Source organism: Eumetopias jubatus, unplaced genomic scaffold, assembly GCF_037043125.1.
Source record: "Eumetopias jubatus isolate StellerSeaLion01/CBP00866 unplaced genomic scaffold, mEumJub1_p1.0 scaffold_1, whole genome shotgun sequence".
In the NCBI taxonomy this organism is placed as follows: Eukaryota; Metazoa; Chordata; class Mammalia; order Carnivora; family Otariidae; genus Eumetopias; species Eumetopias jubatus.
The window spans coordinates 109,967,385-109,988,617 of NW_028274807.1; the positions used below are offsets into that span (position 1 = coordinate 109,967,385).

The window sequence follows — 21,233 nt, forward strand, 5'->3', positions numbered from 1 at the left end:
TTCAAGACTGTTTCCTTGGATCTAAGATTTGCAAATTGTACTATTATATGTCGTGGCGTCAGTCTGTTCTCATTGATTTTGGGAGGGGTCCTCTCTGCCTCTTGGACATGAATGCTTGTTTCCTTCCCAAGATTAGGGAAGTCCTCAGATACAATTTGCCCAAATGTATCTCCCAGACCTCTCTCTCTCTCTCTCTCCACCCCCTCAGGGATCCCAATAATTCTGATACTGGAATGTTTCATTGAGTCAGTAATCTCTCTCAGCTTGATTCCTTGGGGTTTAATTTGTTTCTCCCATGCTGCCTTGATTTCCTTCTTTTCTATCATCTTATCCTCTATCTCACTAATTCATTCTTCTGCCTTGTTTACCCTGGCAGTCAGAGTACCCAACTTAGACTGCATTTCATTCATCACATTTTTAAGTTCAGCCTGATTAGATCTCATTTCTGCCCTTAGAGATTCTATATTGTCATTAATATTTTTCTCAAGCTTAGATATCACCTTGACAATTATTACTCTGAAGTCAATTTCTGACATCTTGGTTATATCCATATCCATTAGTTCTGTGGCAAAGGCCACATTCTCTGGTTCTTTCCTTTGTTGGGGGTTCCTCCTCTTAGTCATTCTGCTGAGAGGTGGTTGAGAGAATGTACAGAGTCCAAATTATTGACTACAACCCAAGCAAGATGCACCTGTTTTATAGGGACCTTAGAGTTGTCAGCCTCTTGTTCTTCGAGTCTGTCTTCTGGGGGAGGGGCCTGCCGTGCTGTTACTCAGGCAACCCTGTTTGGGCAGAGTTGCCCTTCCCCCCTGTGAGGAGGGGATGGGCTCAGTGAAAACCATTTTGGGGGGGCTTTTTTTTCTCTGGCGGCTTTCCTTGGTGGCTTTCCGTGACTCTTCCAAGAGTCAGAGCAGAAGTTACCATATCCAAACCTCTCTGTGCTTCCCAGAGCAAGCTATATACTTTCAATGCCATCCCAATCAAATTACCAATGACATTGTTCAAAGAGCTGGAACAAACAATCCTAAAATTTGTATGGAACCAGAAAACACCTGGAATCATCAAGGAAATGTTGAAAAAGAAAAAGCTGGGGGCATCACATTGCCTGATTTCAAGCTATATTACAAAGCTGTGATCACCAAGACAGCATGGTACTGGCACAAAAACAGACACATAGATCAATGGAACAGAATCGAGAGCCCAGAAATGGACCCTCAACTCTATGGTCAACTAATCTTTGACAAAGCAGGAAAAAATATCCAATGGAAAAAAGTCTCTTTAATAAATGGTGCTGGGAAAATTGGACAGCTATATACAGAAGAATGAAACTTGACCATTCTCTTACACCATACAAAAAGACAAACTCTAAATGGATAAAAGACCTCAATGTGAGACAGGAATCTATCAAAACCCTAGAGTAGAACATTGGCAGTAACCTCTTCCGTTTTGGCCACAGCAACTTCTTTCAAAACACGTCTCCAAAGGCAAAGGAAACAAAAGCAGAAATGAACTTTTGGGACTTCATCAAGATAAAAAGCTTCTGCACAGCAAAGGAAACAGTCAACAACAACAAAAAAAAGACAACCCACCGAATGGGAGAAGATATTTGCAAATGACACTACAGACAAAGCACTGATTTCCAAGATCTATAAAGAACTTCTCAAACTCAACACCCAAAAAACAAATAATCAACTCAAAAAATGGGCAGAAGACATGAACAAACATTTTTCCAAAGAAGACCTACAAATGACTAACAGGCACATGAAAAAATGTTCAACATCATTAGTTGTCAGGGAAACTCAAATCAAAACCACACTGAGATACCACCTTACACCAGTTAGAATGGCAAAAATGGACAAGGCAAGAAACAACAGATGTTGGAGAGGTTGTGGAGAAAGGAGAACCCTCTTACACTGTTGGTGGGAATGCAAGTTGGTACAGCCAGTTTGGAAAACAGTGTGGAGTGCCTCAAAAAGTTAAAAATAGAGCTACCCTATGACCCAGCGATTGCACTCCTGGGTATTTACCCCAAAGACCCAGATGTAGTGAAAAGAAGGGCCATATGCACCCCGATGTTCATAGCAGCAATGTCCACAATAGCCGAAATGTGGAAAGAGCCAAGATACCCTTCAACAGATGAATGGATAAGGAAGATGTAGTCCATATATACAATGGATTATTACTCAGCCAACAGAAAGGATGAATACCCAACATTTGCATCAACATGATGGAACTGGACGAGATTAAGCTAAGTGAAATAAGTCAAATAGAGAAAGACAATTATCATATGGTTTCACTTATTTGTGGAACATAAGGAATAGAATGGAGGACATTAGGAGAAGGAAGGGAAAAATGAAGGGGAGTAAGTCGGAGGGGGAGACGAACCATGAGAGACTCTGGACTCCGGGAATCAAACTGAGGGTTTTAGAGGGGAGGGAGGTGGGGGGATGGGTTAGCCCAGTGATGGGTATTAAGGAGGGCACGTATTACATGGAGCACTGGGTGTTGTATGCAAACAATGAATCATGGAACATACATCAAAAACTAATGATATACTGTATGGTGACTAACATAATAAAAAAATTATTTAAAAAAAGCAGTGCTTCAGAAAGAAAAAAGAAGATAACTTTTATCTATATGAAGGAAGGAAGATTTACAGAAAGATAATCATTTAAGTCCATATAGATGTTTTTTCTCATCTTAAAAATGTTTCAAAAGATAATCAACAATTTAAAAAATTATTACTATAATTTTAGATTCATAACATATAGCATTGAAATATATGGCAACAATAACCAAAAAGATGGGAGAAAGGAAATGGCAGTAAACTGTTGGAAAGTTCTTCCTACTTATATGAAGTAGTACATTATTTAAAGTTAGATGTGATAACATAAAGATGCACATTGTAAATTCTAAAGCAACCACTAAAAATAATAAAACCAAGAGGTATATCTCATAACCCAATAGTGGAGAAAACAATTAAATTATAAAACTACTGAAATAATTTTAAAAAGAAGGAAAATGGTGGGAGAAAAGCAAATGTGACAAATAGGAAACAAATAGCAAGAGGATTTAATCCCATCCCTATACATCTCCAGATATGTCCTGTATATGTAATTTCCATGTTATCAAGAAGGATGTCTCTCTGACACTACATATTACATAGAAGGTATCTCAGCCCTTAAGATTATCTACTGAACTTCTGTAATGGAAGATGTTCGCAGCAGGGCCCAATAATAGACTAACACTTTTTCAAAAACATACTATTTTGCCTCTGCATCAAATACATTTTGAATCCGGAATTCCAAAGACACCACTGGGTGGCAGTGCTTGACTTAATCTGCAAGTGTCTAGTGACCACCTCCAAAATCCTGCGTGCAGGACAGATTTTGTTCCAGACCCTGGCCAAATTTGTTATTTCAATGTATAGGAGTTAGCAGGGTGCCTATGTTGGTATAAACATCTAGCAATATCCAAATAGCCTACAGGGACTGTGTTTATTTCTTAGTGTTCATCCAGCAGAGACTATTTTGTTCCATACATCCATGGAATGTATCTCAAGTTCCTGAGTCAAGCTATTCTTAGAAAATTTATTGATTAGGTTAGTTCCTGTATTTTATCTATTTTGATTAACCATCTTCAGCTCATCATGTGAATCAATATAATCTTTGGTTTTCTCCCCAGAGAGAAATTATCCTGATATGCTACTATAATGAATTACCTTCCTCTTAATATTCACCAGGTCAAAATTGTGCCTAACATAGTAGTGACAGTATTTGAGAGGGGTCAGACATCCCTGAAGGAAGATAATAAACATATATTGGAGTACCATCCAAGTGAAGGCAAATTATGTCTGAATTTCTTCTGAAGTTGGGATAGGAAAGAAAACATTGGTTAAATCTAGAAAAGCCTACTAGTCACCTTTATCTTGCTGCTCTTCTCAAAGAGCTTTCATTGAAATATTTCTCTGATTTCCAGATTGGTATACACAAGTGTTAGGCCTTCTACCTGGATGAACCACAGCTATCCCAGACACTACACGAGCAAACATTCTCTCTACTTCCTACCCTAACAAAAAAATACAGAATTCTCTATATGCATATGCATCTGTATATAGAAAATATGCATTGCACAAATTAATTAGAAAAAAAATTAGCAATGGAAAAACAAGCAAAACACTTGAATATGCACGGCATGAAAGAGAAACACTTAAGACCACTAAGCACAGATAGATAACCAAACTCATTAGTATTTACAGAAATGCAACCAAAACAAAAATAAAATACTATGTCACAGAAATTTAATTGGCAAAAATGAAGAAGTTTAACAAATCAAATTACTGGAAAAGATGTAGTAGAATATATATATCTCAGGTATATATATGTGTGTGTGTGTGTGTGTGTGTGTGTGTGTGTGTGTGTGTGTGTGTGTGTGTGTGTGTGTGTGTATCCGAGGAAAATTCTTACATTTGTGCACCTGGAGGCCTAGAAAAGCATATTTATATCAGCATATTTTGTAATAGCAGAATAACACCAAAAAAAAAAACCCACAAAAACAAAACATAAACCTGGGAAAAACCTAAACACTCCAAAACAAGAGAATGATTAAATAAATTGTGGCATATTCTCAGAATAGAACATTTCATGCATTGGTGAAAATGAATAAGTTACATTCCATGCAACATCTATGGCTAATGATTGAGCGAAAGTCATGTCTCAAAAGACTACATAAAGTATAATTCCATATTTTGCCCCTAAAACAAGCAAAACTAAACATATTGCTTAGGACGGCTTACACACATCTAAAAAATATTTTCAATAAAAGAAAAAGAGAATTGCATACCCCCAAATCAGAATTTTAATTGTTTCTTAAGAGAAACAGAGACTGGATAGGAGAAACATATAGGGAGATAAAACATATTGGTAATATTCAGTTGAAGTGGACATAATAGTGAATTCATGGTGTTTCATTATAAAGACTTTCAAAAGAGAGAGAAGATAAAGAAATTGATTCACTCTTGAAGGGCATGGGCAATCTAATAAGTGTAAGCCAGAGAGTCCATTTAAGGCCTTCCATGCTTTCAGGGGTCTCTCCCAACCCAAAAGAACCTGTGCTCAGCCAGACTATTCCTCCCAGCTCCCAAAGAAAAAGAAATATTTTTTAAAATGTAACTTCTGAAATGAGATTCATATTCTCTACACAAACAATTAAAGTGCTACAGCTACTGATAAAAGTCTACACAGCCAAAATGGAGGCCAGACACAAGTAATGGACAGGATGGTCATTTGGCACAATTCCACGGGTGTGACAGTCTGACGTGACTGTGAGGTTTTAAGGTATTTTGATGACAGACTGTGAAAAGCAGAGGGGATTATGTGAAATACAAACTGAAAGTTTCATCAGATGGATCATTTAACTAATTGACAATTGACCTTGCTTCTTTTGTAACACATACATTAGAAATTATAATGTATACTACTCATTCCCTTCTGAGACCAGGTTTACCTGCATCCCACAAGTCATGATATGTATGTGTTTTCATTATCTTTCAATTTCAAAATGTGTTCTAATTTCTATAATAGTTTTTAACTCAAGTTATTTAGTAATATATTTATTACTTTCAAACTGATGGGGATTTTCAAATTATTATGTTGCTATTAACTTCTAGCCTAATTCCATTATAGTCGGAGGATATGCTCTACATCATTTGAAATTTGACAATAATTGCTTAATGGCCAAGATTTTTTTAATGTTCAATGTGTATGTGAATGTATATTATGACATTATTTGCTACTGAGTTCAATGTGTGTTAATTAAACCATTTTTATTAATTATGTTGCTAAAATCTTGTCTACTTATTAATTTTTTGTCTATTTTTTTTCTATCATTTACTGAAAAAAGACGGGCTCAAATCTCCCACTATGGGTCTTTAATTTTTGAAAATCCCCAAATCTCCCCCATGAGAATCCACACAGAAATTCAGATAATAAAACAAAAATCTATGGACAATATACTATTTAGCAAAATATGAGCCAGAACATAAAGTATCCATACAAACCTACAGGTATAAATGGTCAGAACAATCCACCGACAACTGCAAGGCCTGTGCAGCATCAGCGACTGTACAAGCATCTGCCTTTGGCTCAGGTCATGATCTCAAGGTCCTGGGATGGAGCTCTGTGTTGGGCTCCCTGCTCTGCGGGGAGTCTGTCTCTCCTCTCCCTCTACCCCTCCCCTTGCTTTTGTTCTCTCTCTCTCTCTCTCTCAGATAAATAAATAAAATCTTTAAAAACTTTTTTTAATGAAGACTAGACAAGAATTGACACGAGGAAGAGAAAATATGGAAAATGTCGTAGGGGAAATACAGCCTAAAAATTAGGAAAAAGTTTAAAATAAAAAGGAATTTAATGGCTACCATATGATTCCATTTATATGATATTCTAGGAAGGGCAAACTCACAGAGATAGAAAAGAGTAGTTGCCAGGAGCTAGGGGAAACAGGAATAAATGTTTTGGGGGTGACAGAGCTAGTTTGGGCCTTCACTGTAGAGAAATTTACATGACAGTATGTACTTGTCAAAACTTGGTTTGTACACCAAATATAGTGAACTTTATAGCATATAAATGTAAAAAAAAAGAGTGAATGCAAAGAAGAGATTAAGAACAAGATTAAAATCATTTTAAAATCCACAAATAAAGAGCAGAGGGAAAGAATATCCAACATAGATATGGTAAAATTTCCCATAGAAGAAAAAGCAAAACAAGGAAATGGAACATTTGCTAAAAATTATTATTTGAGAAGATGTCACTGAAATTAAAAATAAGAAGTATTTGAACCTAGATAGTAATAAGGTGAATGACATGCCTGGGAAAAATCAAACCAGAATAACCAACACTAAGACATAATTTAGTAAAAATTATTAGTTTTTAAAGAAAAAACAATCTCTTACACATTAAGGAAAATAAGACCAAATAACTTACAGGGGAATAAAAAACCAAAGGCCTTCAGATATTTTATAACAATTTTTAAGCCAAAAAGAAATATATATATACATAATCAATATTATATCAAAATATATATATATAATCAATATATAATAATCAATTATTTTTTTATCCAGTCAAAATTAATTTCAAATAGAAAGACTGAATTTTGTCTCCCCATAAAAGATATGTTGGGGTCCCAACCTCCAATACCTAAGATTCTGACTTTATTTGGAGATAGGGTCTCTATAGAGGTCATCAAATTAAAACGAGGTCATTAAGTTGGGTCCTCATCCAATATGACTGGTGTTCTTATAAAAAGGAGAAAATCTGGAGAGAGAAACATACATAGAAGGCCATGTGATGATGAGTTGTGCTGCCACAAGCCAAAGAACTCCCAGAGCCTAGGAGAGAAGGCTGGAACAAATCCTTCCCTAGCACCTTCAGAGGGAGCATGATCCTTGGCCACCTTGATTTCAGACATCTAGGTTCCAGAACTGTGAGAAAATACATTCGTGTTGTTTAAGCCACTTTGTTAAAGCAATCTAGGAGCACAGGACAGATTATCAATAAAAGTAACAGATGACTCACAGAGCTTGGATAGATGAAGTCAACAATTTTTTCTATATAGTTTCCCTAGGTATTACAATGATAGTTTATACAGATATATCAACAAGACTTGGTCTAAGACACAAACTACAATATTAACCTTTCTTTTGGTACCTAGAGAATTTTTACCCTGATTATCAAGTTCCATATCACTATTTCTCTTTGGGACAGATAAAAGTGTGGAAACTAATCAATGTCTGGATAACATAGCTAGAAAAGAGAATGAAAAGAGATTTTAGGTGACATTGTATGGGATGTAATCAGATCTTCCCTTATACTGCCAATAAAGAAATTAGAGTACATGACTTTTGCTTGGATGTTTCCAATCTTTTTTAAAAGATTTATTTATTTATTTGAGAGAGAGAGAGCAAGTGGGGGGAGAAAGAAAGGGAGAGAATCTTCACGTGGACTCCCCACTGAGCACGGAGCCCGACTGGGGTGGGGCTCAGTCCCACGACCCATGTGATCATGACCTGAGCCAAAATCAAGAGTTGGACGCTTAGCCGACTGAGCCACCCAGGTACCCTGGATGTTTCCAATCTTGATAGCTTTATCACAGTGCTCCAATACCACCATATAAAAGGCAACCAATTTTGGGAGTACGGCCCAGTGAATCTAACCTTTTAGCATGTCAACAGTAATCAAAGCTAGATAAAGTCACTGGGTACCCAAGAGCCCAGTGTCAGAAATTGCAAAGGAAGCCTGTCTAGCAGCGGCTTTTGCAAAATGTCTCTTACAGAATGTTCTGAGACCAAATTTACAAGATAAATAAATGAGGATTGACTGGGCTACCTTAACATACATTTCTGCCACATTCTTAAGTATCAAAATAATGAAAATTAAAATAAAAAAAATAAAGGAAAAATGCTTTCCTACTCTGGAATGTAAGGCTTTTCAGGAATTAAATGCTTTGACCTTTTCTCTAGCTGTGAGCCAGCCTTCCTGTCCAAGGATATGAAACTGCATACTAGTGAGACTATACACTCATGCTCACAAGAGTGAAAGAGGCTTTCATCAAGAATCACTATGAGAAATATTCAGTGAACAATCAACAAAATGTGCTTTCTGGAAAGATGCACCTTCTATGGTTTGCTTGCATATCAGTTATTTTTGCTGAATGTGCTATCATAATGAAGAGTTTTCTAAGAGTTTTTTTTTTTCTCCCTGATTAGAACTGGTGGCCAGTATATTAAATGATGAAAAAGAACTGGAATCAGATTCAGTATCACAAAAAAAATTTTTTTACAACAACTTAAAAAAACATTTTAAAGGAATTTAAAGGAAATTAAATCAGAACTATGACAATATAATTTGTTATAGGATCAACTTTCCATATAGATTTTATAAATCTCAAAGGAGAAATATAACTGACTCCAATGACATTCATTTTGTTCTCATTTGTGATAGTCACAGATGTTTTTCTATCCTTTAGGTGCTGAAAGTGAGCTGAAGAAAAACAGCTCTTTGCACATACTTACTTTCTTTCTACATTAAAAAAAGTTTGAAAAATATGTATGAGTTTGTGGACTGTTGAAACTGTCATTTTTAATTGCCTGCTGAAAAATGTAGATTTGACATCATGTCCGTTCTTTATTGAACAAGTTAGACATTTCAGTTGTTCTTGGGTCAACTAGCTTGTAAATTTTCACTACCCTTACCACACACATAGAGATACACACACATTTCTTGCTACATTTTTAACTTCTTAACTTGATTCAACTGGTTATACTTAATATCCAAGATTCATACCACTGTATTATGGGTACTTTTTTTCACAGCAATAAATCTTTAGTTTTAGTTTATGATTTCACTCAACAAAAGGTTTGTAGAAGTGATTCATTATTTGGGTAAAATGACATATTTGACAGTTTTTTGAAAACCTTGTTCACTCCATACTGAGCTGGGCTACATTGTTGAATTCTTATTTAGATTAGAATGAATTATAATGTTGATCTGTTGCCTTTTTAAAACATAACATTTGACTGAAAATGTGAAAAAAATGGTCTTCCAAAAGACATCTAAATCCTAATTCCTGTGAATGTTACTTTACATGGAAAAAAGGTATTTGTAAATGTAATTAAGGATCTTGAGATGGGGATATCATCTTGGATTACTTTGGTGGACCCTAAATGCAAACACATGTATCTTTCTAAAAGGGAAGCTGAGGAAAAGGCCATGTGAAGATAGAGAAGAGAAAGATTTGAAGATGCTAACTTTCAAGATAAAATAATCTGGCTACACCAAGGAATACTGGCAGCCATCAGATGAAAGAGGCAAAGAGCTCCATCTAGAGCCCTCCATAGGGAGTGTGGCTCTTGCCAACACCTTGATTTTATGACCCCCAGAACTCCTGAGAGAAAATATTTCTGTCGTGTTAAGCCACTAGATTTGTAGTAATATGCTACAACAGCCACAGGAAACAAATACAATTACCTTGTAATTTTTTTTCTTTATTTTTCCTTTTCCCAGTCACCCTTGCAATTTCTGTGACTGTCTGGAAACTATCTTCTTTAATTTGCCAGTAACCTTTCCTATTTCTCAACTTTAATAGGGATTGGTCCCTATTGGAACCAACATAATTATAATCAACTATAAATAAAGGGATTAAATGCATTTTACACCTGCAGGTTCTGTGAATCAGAAAAATTAACTAGTTCGAGGACATACAGTAACTGTTATAACTGATTTAAATCTAGATTCAGATAACACAAATGACATTGTTCTTTGCACTACAACTACAAAATATCACAAATTATAATCCATTGCCTGATGGCCATATATATTTTACATATACTATATTTATAAATTATTTTCCAGCCAACTAATATACATATCTCTTATCCTGAAACCTAGATGTAAATACAGTGGTGATGCCATGAATGATAAAGCTCCATGGATTCCATTCTCAATATGGTCATGAGTAACCTGAACTCCAACATTTTGAAGTCTTGAAACATACATAAGTCCGTCATCCTTCAAAAGATCATATTGACAAGTAAGAATATAAGTTGGTGGCAAATTCTGTAACCAGGAATCTTTGGCTAACAAGGGTGAAGCTCTGATATCCATAAGTGCTGGGAATGAATAATTGTGTCTTCCAAGAATTGGTTCAGTATAAACATAACCCTTTCTAAACTTCTCGGGTAAGAGAGTACTCCAGTTAACAACCTTAAACAGACGTCTTGATTCCAGAGGCCTATGTTCATTTCTTCTCATTGCCTGGAGAAATGTTTCATTCTTGTTGAAATATAAATTGATGAGTTTTATGGCTAAGTCCCTTGTTAGAACTATACCATTCTCATTTTCTTGGTGAGATGGCACATAGGAATCAATTAGCGGTAAGCTAGGGTAAAATAAAGCTTGTATCTTGACTTTATGTTAAAATTCAAGATCATTCTGCACCTGAAAAAACATAAGATGTCATATAAGCAAAGATTTCCAAAACGCCAAGAGGAAGAGATTGAATTCTAATAATTTAAGCAATTGTGTGATAAACAAATCTACAAAATTGATGTGATATTATAATTATTTTCACAATATTTATAATGTCTTCCAGTGGCAGGAAAAAAGGTCAAGCTCATTTCAACAGTTAAGTTTTAAAAATGTTGTTTGTGTGTGCGAGAAAGGGAGAAAGAGAGATACAAACTCCCTGTCATAAAATAAGTCATGGGGATATAATGACAGCATGATGATTATAGTTCAATAATACTATATTGTATATTTGCATGTCGCTAAGATAGTGAATCTTAAAAGTTTGCATCACAAGAAAAACAATTTGTAGTCATGTGTGGTGGTAGATGTCAACTAGATTTATTGTGCTGTCAGTTTGCAATATATGCATATATCAAATTATCATACCGTACATCTGAAACTAACATAATGGTATATGTCACTTATATAGCTATAATTTTTTTTAAAAAACAGACATATGGCAGGAGGTGAGGCACTTTTAGGCTGTACCCAAGAGTAATTTGAGAGACTGGGAGCAATGGACAGAGTGAGCTCCTCAATCTGAGGCAGTGACAGGAGGAACAGCAACCTGGCTTCATAACCACTAGTAGCACAAACCCTGCTAGATTTGCTTTAGCAAGTTGATGGTTTATCATCAATTGGCTCGGTGCATAAAATGAGTTCAGTACAGTGGGCAAAGGGGAAAAAAGAGAGAGACGGGGAGAGGGAGATACATACATATACTGATGCTTTTGTCAAAAATCACCGATGCAAATAACCTGAATAGTATATTCCTGAGGGAAATTGACAGCATATATAAATTTGTAAAAATTCTTGACTGAAAACAACCACAATGGATGGAAGAAATACATGCAATTACTAAAATAATATTTTATCTTAAAGTTTAAAAATTAAAATAAAATATTAATATTAAAATGAAAATATTTTGAAGTTTAAAATAATATTATTTGGCTATTAAGGAAATTCCCAACATCATACTATAAATTTTAAGAAACACATTTAAATGTGAAAGTACACAAAATGATGTACTATATGTTGGCTAATTGAACATAATAAAAATGAATAAATAAATAAAATGTAAAAGTACAGAGACAAAAAGAAAAGAAAAAAAAGCCAATTGATAGGTAACTTACTTTCTGAAAGAATGGTGATATTTGGAAAACAAAGGGATGAAATTATTTTTAAAAAACCTTGTTGATATTTACAGTTTGACATGCAAGGAGAAAAACGTGAAATATTTGATAAGGAGCCCTTTTTTCTTTCCAGAGGTGAAGGGTGTCCTGAGGTTCACCTATGACCCTGTGGATCATAGGAGAGAACCTCAAAATAGTCTCCAAGGAGCAAGTGTCTTAGCTAGAGGATGGCATCTGAACAAATGAAAAAACCTGCTACTTCCCCAAGTGAAAAGCTCAGGACTGAAGGATGTACCTATAAGTCAATCTTTCACCACAGTGGCTGGATGAACCCAAAGGATGGAATAAACTGAAATCCAAGAGGTACCTCAGAAAGGGAAATAGTATCCTACCACCTCCATGATGCTCTCTGAAGGTGCTAGAGGCTTCACAAGTTTAGAATGAAAATGAGCCAAAACAATATTCCCTGACAGAAACTCCCAAATCTTTCCCAAGTGCCCTCAGGTAGATGCTTTATTGAGTGAAAGTTCACCATCAACATCCCACTGCCAAAATCCTAAACCTAGACCAAGAAACAATCTACACCACAAACACAGGGATAGGGCAAAAGGAATCCACCAACATCCTTATCTGGCCCTAACTGCCCTTTCTGGAATGCCAGATGAAATAAGTTATTTTCCGGGGTGCCTGGGTGGCTCAGTAGGTTAAGCGACTGCCTTCGGCTCAGGTCATGATCCTGGAGTCCTGGGATTGAGCCCCAAGGCGGGCTCCCTGCTCAGGAGGGAGTCTGCTTCTCCCTCTGACCCTCTTCCCTCTCATGTGCTCTCTCTCTCTCTCATTCTCGCTCTCTCAAATAAATAAATAAAATCTTTAAAAAAAAAGCACACCTCATTTAAAAAAAAAGTTATTTTCCCACAAATCTGTCACTACTTAGCACCTCTGGGTCCTTATTACATCATTTGTTGCTTAGTCATTCAATGCGTCTTCCTATTTCTCGGTCATCCTTTGAAGCTCATTTCAAAGTTAACCCCCTTCACAATATTGGAAGAGAACCTGCTGGTCAGATCCTCCAAGTTTGGCAATTTTGCCCTAGTTTTAACAACTATGTATCAGTCTGGTATGGATCTTCTCAGATGTTTTCTACACATTCTATATATATTTATAAATATGTATGTGTGATTATGCATGTGAGTACCTTGACTTCTCAGATAATGAAATGTTCAGTTGAGCATTAAAAAAAGTAGAGAAATGAATAAATCAATATTGCTGCTCAGTTTATGATGCTCTTAAGAGGATGTTATCATTAAACCAGAAATCACGGGATTTAAGAAGCAGTAAGAGACATATAACAAATAGGTCCCAACCGTAACACTGAATTATGGAATTATCTATATAGCTTTGTTCTTTCCTTCTAGACCCACATAGACTCAAAGACAACTAGCTAATCAAAGTGCAAAGGTCCAAATACACATTAATATTGATCCATAAACATTACTACTGGAAGTCCTGAGTGGACCATCCTATAATATAAATGAGACTATCACATGAATGGATATGTATTTCTCATTTCAGGGGCAACTCACAGGTACCTGACTGTAAAAAATGTTTAAGACATTTATTTATCTCAGGACAATTATGACTCTGAAAAGAACAAGAATGAAAATACAAAGTAAAAAAAAAAAAAAGTTGAGAGAACATAACTTGCTTGTTATAATATCCTTGAGGTTTAAACACTGGTAACTGTTCTTGAATTGTCATTTAAATTTTTCTTATATTTCAGTATAATAAAGAACTTTGGGTAACCCAGTAAAAGGCTTTGGAATATGTTCAACAAAGTACATCCTTACTCTCAATCCTTTTCAATAATTAATATTATTTCAATGAGAACACAATGGATATGATGCATTTGAACTTCCCTTTTATAATTAAGTACCATTAATCCTAAATTCATGAAATCTAAAAATAGAATTCTCCCATATAAACTACTCCCTCTGCTCTTCTTTTATTAAACCATGTAATTTGAATCTCTAACTGGTTTTTCAAGTCATGCCACTATATTATTGTTATCATGAGAGTAGTTTATTCACACCATGGTAAAGATTTATCTCCTGAATCTACATATTTGAGAATGAACTTGAAACCAGTTCATAAAAGTCTTCTGTGTCATTCTAAAAAGCTTGGAGTGACATGAGGGTCAGAACTATTTTCACTCCTACATTAATTCCTTTGTTTACAACCAAATCCCATGAGTTGGGAATGGTGGCTGAGGGGTGGCTGATAGCAAAGTCAGAGAAAAGATGCTTCATGACTTTATGTCCTGCACAGAGAGGCCTATATCAGTCTACTGACTCAACTGTTTTGAAGCCCATTCAAAGTAGTTGTCCGTCAGGGATACTTGTGCCTGACATAAAGCCTGCTCCAGACAGTCTGAAGCATTACTGAATCCTCTCCCATTCCCCAGATGTCCCAAGACCATCTATTTGGGCATGGTGCTTTCCTAGAGAAAGGTAGGTTTTGCCTGCCAAGGGCCTATACTACAGTTTCTGCATTGAGTCCCTCACTATCCACTGCCCCTCTCAAACCAGTCACTGGTTCAAAGGGTCTCTACCATCTAGCCCCCTGGTTTGGATGTGTGTTATCCAAGTTCTGCACATCCACAGCAACTTATCCATTGACTGTCATCCACAGAAGTATAGATGTATGCAAAAATTAACTTATATGTAGCATTCCTACATCGCTAGCACTAAGTTTTATTCATCAAACTTAGCAGATCTACTATTTTCAACCCAGGAATCCCAGCTTCATAGCAACCAGAATTGTTCCTCCCGCTAATTTTCCTTTTCATTGACCACCTCCCACTCCACACCACACCCAATTCCATCAATATACAGATAGCCAGTGCATATTTGGATGAACTATGAGCCATCATGAAGGAATTCCAATATAAGAGGACTTTTGGCCTCATCCCAGGGTACACGTTCCAACTACACTGGCAGCTGGAGAACTCCCACATGGAGCCTTCTATAGCCTGAACATTTATGTTCCTCCAAATTCATATGTTGAAAATCTAATGACTAAGATGATGGTATTAGTCAGTGGAGTGTTTGGGAGGTGATTCGGTCACCAGAGTGTAACGTTCCTGAATGGGATGAATACCCTTATGAAAGGGGGCCCAGAGAGCTGGGTTTCTCCTTCTACCACATGAGGATATAACGAGAAGCTTGCATCCTGGAAGAGGGCCCTCACCAGACCATACTGACACCCTGATGTCAGACTTCCAGCCTCCAGAACTGTGAGAAATAAATTTCTGTTGTTTATAAGCCACCCAGTACCCGCTAGTATGGGATAGCAGCCCAAACGGACGAAGACAGGGCCCTTCAAAAGGCCCAAGATGATCAACTTGCTTCTCCTCCTTAAGGACTGGTCCTGTTCTTTCCTGCTCCTTATTCCTTCCTTGAAAATCGCACTTCCCATTTTATGTCCTAAAAGTAGGACAGTGAAACAGAGTAAATGACTCAGCAGTGCTGGATTCATGAGATACCATGTCCAGGGACAAACCTCGTAACTGGGGAAGAAGGGCCTGAAATCAGTATTGCTCAACGGTTAAGCTTTTCATATCCAAGTTTGAATCCTGGATTTATCTTAACTCTATGACCTTGGACAAGACACTTAACTTTGTAAGGCCTCCATCTCCTGATCTCTAGAATTGATATAAATTAGTAGATATGGCATATCAGTTTTGTACGGGTAAGATAAAGCATTTATAGTATGGTTCTGGGCATTTGGTAAGCACTCAGTAACTGATAGCTATCTTTCTTATTGTCATGGAGACAAATATAATAGAAATCCAACAGCTTATCCTTGAAATGCTTCAGAAAATGTTTCTTGGGGGCGCCTGGGTGGCTCAGTCGGTGAAGCGTCTGCCTTCGGCTCAGGTCATGATCCTGGAGTCCTGGGATTGAGCCCTAAGGCGGGCTCCCTGCTCAGCAGGGACTCTGCTTCTCCTTCTCCCTCTGCCCTTCCCCCACTTATGCATGCTCTCTCTCTCTCTCAAATAAATAGATAAAAGTCTTAAAAAAAAAAAAAGAAAATGTTTTTTGATCTTCCACTGGGCAAACCATACGAAATATTTGCTCAGCTCCATTTTTGTTTGAAGATGAACCAGTGGTGTCTTATCTGGACAAACATCTTAATAACTCTTGTGCAAACCCATGGCTCAGATCACAGCAGTCTTCGAAAAAACATACCCTCCCCAACCCTATTTAAGTAGTACTATACAATAGAGGAGCATTGCCATAAGCTTCTTCTTTTCACCCTTTCAGTCATTTGCTTAATCTGGCCTATTACCTAATTCTATTTTCATTTCTCTTATTTTTTTTGAGTAGGCATTTTTTGACCAGCCCCACCTCCACTTTTTTTTTAACATTCTTAGTTTATTGATCCTCTCATGAAAAATCTGCACAACCACCACAGATAAAGCCACTGCAGCATCTTTACTCTTTCTGTTGTCCAATCTCCAGCTCACTTTTTGCCAGCACCAACATTGGCTTTTGCAGTCCTCCTGACTTTCTTCATTCTGTTCTTGCGTTCCTTTCGCTGTTTTCTTGATGTCTTTTTCTTCTCATACAGGCCATGTCTTGCAAGTCTGTGTTTGGGTTCATTTTTCTTTGCATAATCCAAGGAATCATAAATCATGCCAAAGCTGGTTGCCTTGCCACCACCAAAATGGGTTCTGAATCCAAACACAAATACGATATCTGGTGTGGTCTTGTACACTTTGGCTAGTTTTTCCCAAATTTCTGTCTTAGGTACCGTTGCCTTTCCAGAGTGAAGAACATCAATGACCATCTGTTTCCGCTGAAGTAGTCGGTTAGTCATGAACTTCCTGGTCCGGATAGTTACTGCGTCGTTCATGATGGCGGCGAGGCTTCAAGCAGCCGGGGAGGAGCCCCACCTCCACTTTTAAACACAAGCATAGCTCCCAAAGTTCATTGTATATCAGAACCTGTTTACTTTCTGAGAAATCATGATTGCTAATATTCTATGAGCATTTGCTACAAGCAAGACATTCTGGTTAGTGTTTTACATTGAATTTCTTCCTGTATACATCATAGAACATTCAAACCCACTTCCCATCAACCAGACTTGACTTTTTATTCATTATCCTCCAAATCCAATAGTTCCCCAGGCCTGTCGATTTCACCTCTTTTTATTTCACCAATCTACCCACTATTCTCCATTCCCATTGTCACCATCCTAATCCACAATACTCTCTTTGGTCATCAGTGTATTGCAATTCTTTCCCATGTTCTCCTTCCCACTCTCTCCCACCTTCTACACTACTCTCCATTTTGCAACAGTGTTTTTCTTTTTAAGTTTTTACTTAAATTCCAGTTAGTTAACACACAGTGTAGTGTTAGTTTCGGGTGTACAGCATAGCGATTCAACACTTCCCTACGACAGCTGGTGCTCATCACAGCAAGGGCACTCCTTAATGCCCACCACAGATTTAACCCATTCTCCCACCACCACCTCTCCCCTGGTAACCATCAGTTTGCACTTTATAGTTAAGAGTCTGTTTCTTGGTTTGCCTCTCTTTTCTTTTTTTTTCCTTATGACGGTTTTGTTTTGTTTCTTCAATTCCACTTATGAGTGAAATCATATATATAATGGAATACTCAGCCATAAAAAAAGAATAAAATCTTTCCATTTGCAATGATGTGGATGGACCTAGAGAGTATTACGCTAAGTGAAATAAGTCAAACAACAGTAATTTTTTGAATACAAATGTGATTAAAATTTTTCTATGACTTCACAATGCCCCTGGAGTCAAGTAAAAAAAAAAAAATTTTCAAAAGGCGCTTGTATGATTTGCCCCTGCCAAACTGTCTAACATCACCGTCTATCATACTCTCTTCTGATGTAATATCTATGAACATCTTTCTTTTGGGAGGGGGGATAAGAGTCAAAGAGAGAAACAAACAGTGCATAAATAGCAAGGAGACAAAAATGAATCCACTCATGCTCTTCTCAGGCAAATAGCAAAATCAGCTTGATTCCAAAGACGAATAATCAGTTACTGCTCATTTCAGCAGTGTGCAGAACCAGTGTCTTTATTTAATCTCTAAATTTTTCCCACAAAAAACATGTTGAAGATAATCTGTAAGACTGTGCTCTGTTACACAATGGGACGGTTTACAGGAAGCTGCTAAGCAGGTAAAGCAGCCTGAAGAGAAGCAAAAGTCAAACCCTGGAGTATTCTGAAGGGTAGTGGAAGAAGTCAGGAAGAGACAGGTATGATGTCAGGGTTTGGATACATAAAGATTTAAAAAAAAATGTTGTTTACAGATTCCAAAATACTTAGAGTCTACTTGGAAACATGCACATGCAACAAATAATAGAATAATCACTATACTGTAACTGTAATACTGCTTTGGGTAATACAGAGGAGGTTTGCCTGTGGGAATTTCTAGAGCTTGTGGAATACCCAGGTAGGGAAAACTGGATATATGTGTTTTGAGCTCATGACCATGGCCTTAGTGGGAGACATAACTTTTTTTTTTAATTTTTTTATTGTTATGTTAATCACCATATATTACATCATTAGTTTTTGATGCAGTGTTCCATGATTCATTGTTTGTTCATAATACCCAGTGCTCCATGCAGAACGTGCCCTCCTCAATACCCATCACCAGGCTAACCCATCCTCCTACCCCCCTCCCCTCTAGAACCCTCAGTTTGTGTTTCAGAGTCCATCGTCTCTCATGGTTCGTGGGAGACATAAGTTTAGGAGCCTTCAGCACATCAATCAGAGCTGAAGCCACAAGGCCAGGCAGAGAGTAACATAAAAGGCAGAAGGACCAAAGGTTGAGCCCTAAGGAATACCAGATGTGAAAGAGTGTATAGACCAAAAGTTTGTCTCACATAAAACTGGTTGGAAGAGAAGGAAGGTGAGAACAGAGAGTGCTATTACAGACCTCATGGGATAAAGGGAGTATTCTAAGGCCAAATTTGGAAAGAGTTTTAAGTGATAAGAGGAAGTTATATAAAAAGAACAACAATAACAAAAATGCCCTTAAATAGAGAAATAATGAGATCCCTGACAAATTTAGCCAGAGCAAGTTGAAGGAATGGCCAGGGGGAGAACACAAAGGAGATGAACTGAGGAAGGTATACATTACGAGTATATAGAAAAGGAGCATAATTTGCTTTTAATTCAACTGGGTACAAAAAGAAAGGCTAGTGATAGAACAGAAGGCTGGATAAAGGATTAAGAAAGGCTTATTAACTTTGTGTTTCTTTTTGTTTCGATTTGGAGATGAGAAGGCCCAGATATGGTTATATGCTGAAGTAAAAGAGCAAATAAGGTTTGAGATTTTGAAAATACTGGAAAGGAAGGGAATAACTTTTAGATAAAGACTCCTGAGGCGGCAGGAGGTGGGAGGGAAGTAATCCAGCAGAGGTGGTGGGATGCTTTTGAGCCTGAGAAATACAGGCTTCTAGTTATAGAATGAATAATCACAGGAACAAAAGGCACAGCACAGGGAATGTAGTCAATGATAATGCAATAATGTTTTATGGTGACAGATGGCAGCTACACTTGTGGTGAGCAGAGCAGAACATATAGAGAAGTTGAATTATTATGTCGTACATCTGAAACGAATGTAACATGTGCGTCAACTAGGCTCCAATTAAAAAAATTAATAAATAATTATAGAGGCAACTGAAATAAACATTGAAATAAAGATTTCAATGACGACCATTCCAACTGGAAGAAAAAGGAAGAGAAATGATCAACACATAAAAAATTAGCTTCACTAGTAATAAAAAATTGGAAATTAAAATACTGTTTTTAACCATAAAAAAACAGGGGGGAAGACATGTAAACATATATAGAGGAATTTTGTTTGACGTTTGGTTGGTGGATTTGTCAGTTGGTTTTGGAGATAATACAGGATTTAAAAGAAGAACATATCTGGTGGCCATTTGCCCATTATCTCTTTAAGAAAATGTGTTTCAATTCACAGACAATAGACTTAAAATTAAGCTTGTGAATCAAAACTAATTTCAAGTTGGAGATCTCTTAGAGGAGAGAAGAAAACCAGGGAAAGAGAAACAGAGACAGAGAGATAAGTAGAAATTCTTCACATAACATAAATATCTGGCTAACATAAATATCTCTTACCCTTAAACTTCCTTATTAAAAATAGTAATAATAAAATAAATAAAAATAAATAGATAAATAAAAAGTCTGGCTACTTAAGGAAAGTAATACCTCACTAAAATTATCCTCAACATAATCATGGACCAACTGGAATCTAAAATTCTATAGCATTGAGGGTGCCCGTGTGGCTCAGTCGTTAAGCATCTGCCTTCGGCTCAGGTCATGATCCCAGGGTCCTGGGATGGAGCCCCACATCAGGCTCCCTGCTCAGCGGGGAGCCTGCTTCTCCCTCTACCACTCCCCCTGCTTGTGTTCCTTCTCTCACTGTGTCTCTCTCTCTGTCAAATAAATAAATAAAATCTTTAAAAAAAAAAAATAAGATTCTATAGCACTGAAACAGATATAGATCCTTCATCTTTTGAGTTCACATCAAAAGGTAAGCATGTAAGTCAGTGTCAAATTAACTACATAATTTCAAACTATTTTTCCCACTGATGAGGAAAACAATTAACCCAAATCTGGAAAAAAAAAAAAAACAAAATTATGATAGTTGAATATCTGATGTTAGGCTGAGGCAAAACAACTTTCTTACCAACCAAATTGACCTCCATCTGTAACTCCAGAGTAAGGCAACTTTGTTGTTACAGTGTCTCAGGTAAACAGCTTTCAACTGTTGAAAGGTAATAATGTCAAAGACAGATGAATTTCAGACTTAACTTGCACTATTAATAAAGGCCTTTTAGTTCTACAGACCTGAAGAAGTTAGCCAATCTTTTATGTAATCTAACAAATTTACTGAGACATTTCTTTCCCTGAGATGATGTCTATCCCAAGACAAGTTGCTTTTCCTAGACATATCTTCCACTTGACCAA

General features: G+C 36.8%; 1 protein-coding gene across 1 annotated transcript in view; it reads right to left on the reverse strand.

Moving 5' to 3' along the window:
* Positions 1-10,391: 10,391 nt before the first annotated feature.
* LOC114209122 (arylacetamide deacetylase-like 2) overlaps positions 10,392-21,233 on the reverse strand; it is a 36,364-nt gene continuing 25,522 nt past the window's right edge. The window contains 1 exon segment of the mRNA XM_028103166.1: positions 10,392-10,994. Coding sequence (XP_027958967.1) covers positions 10,392-10,994 — 603 coding nt within the window.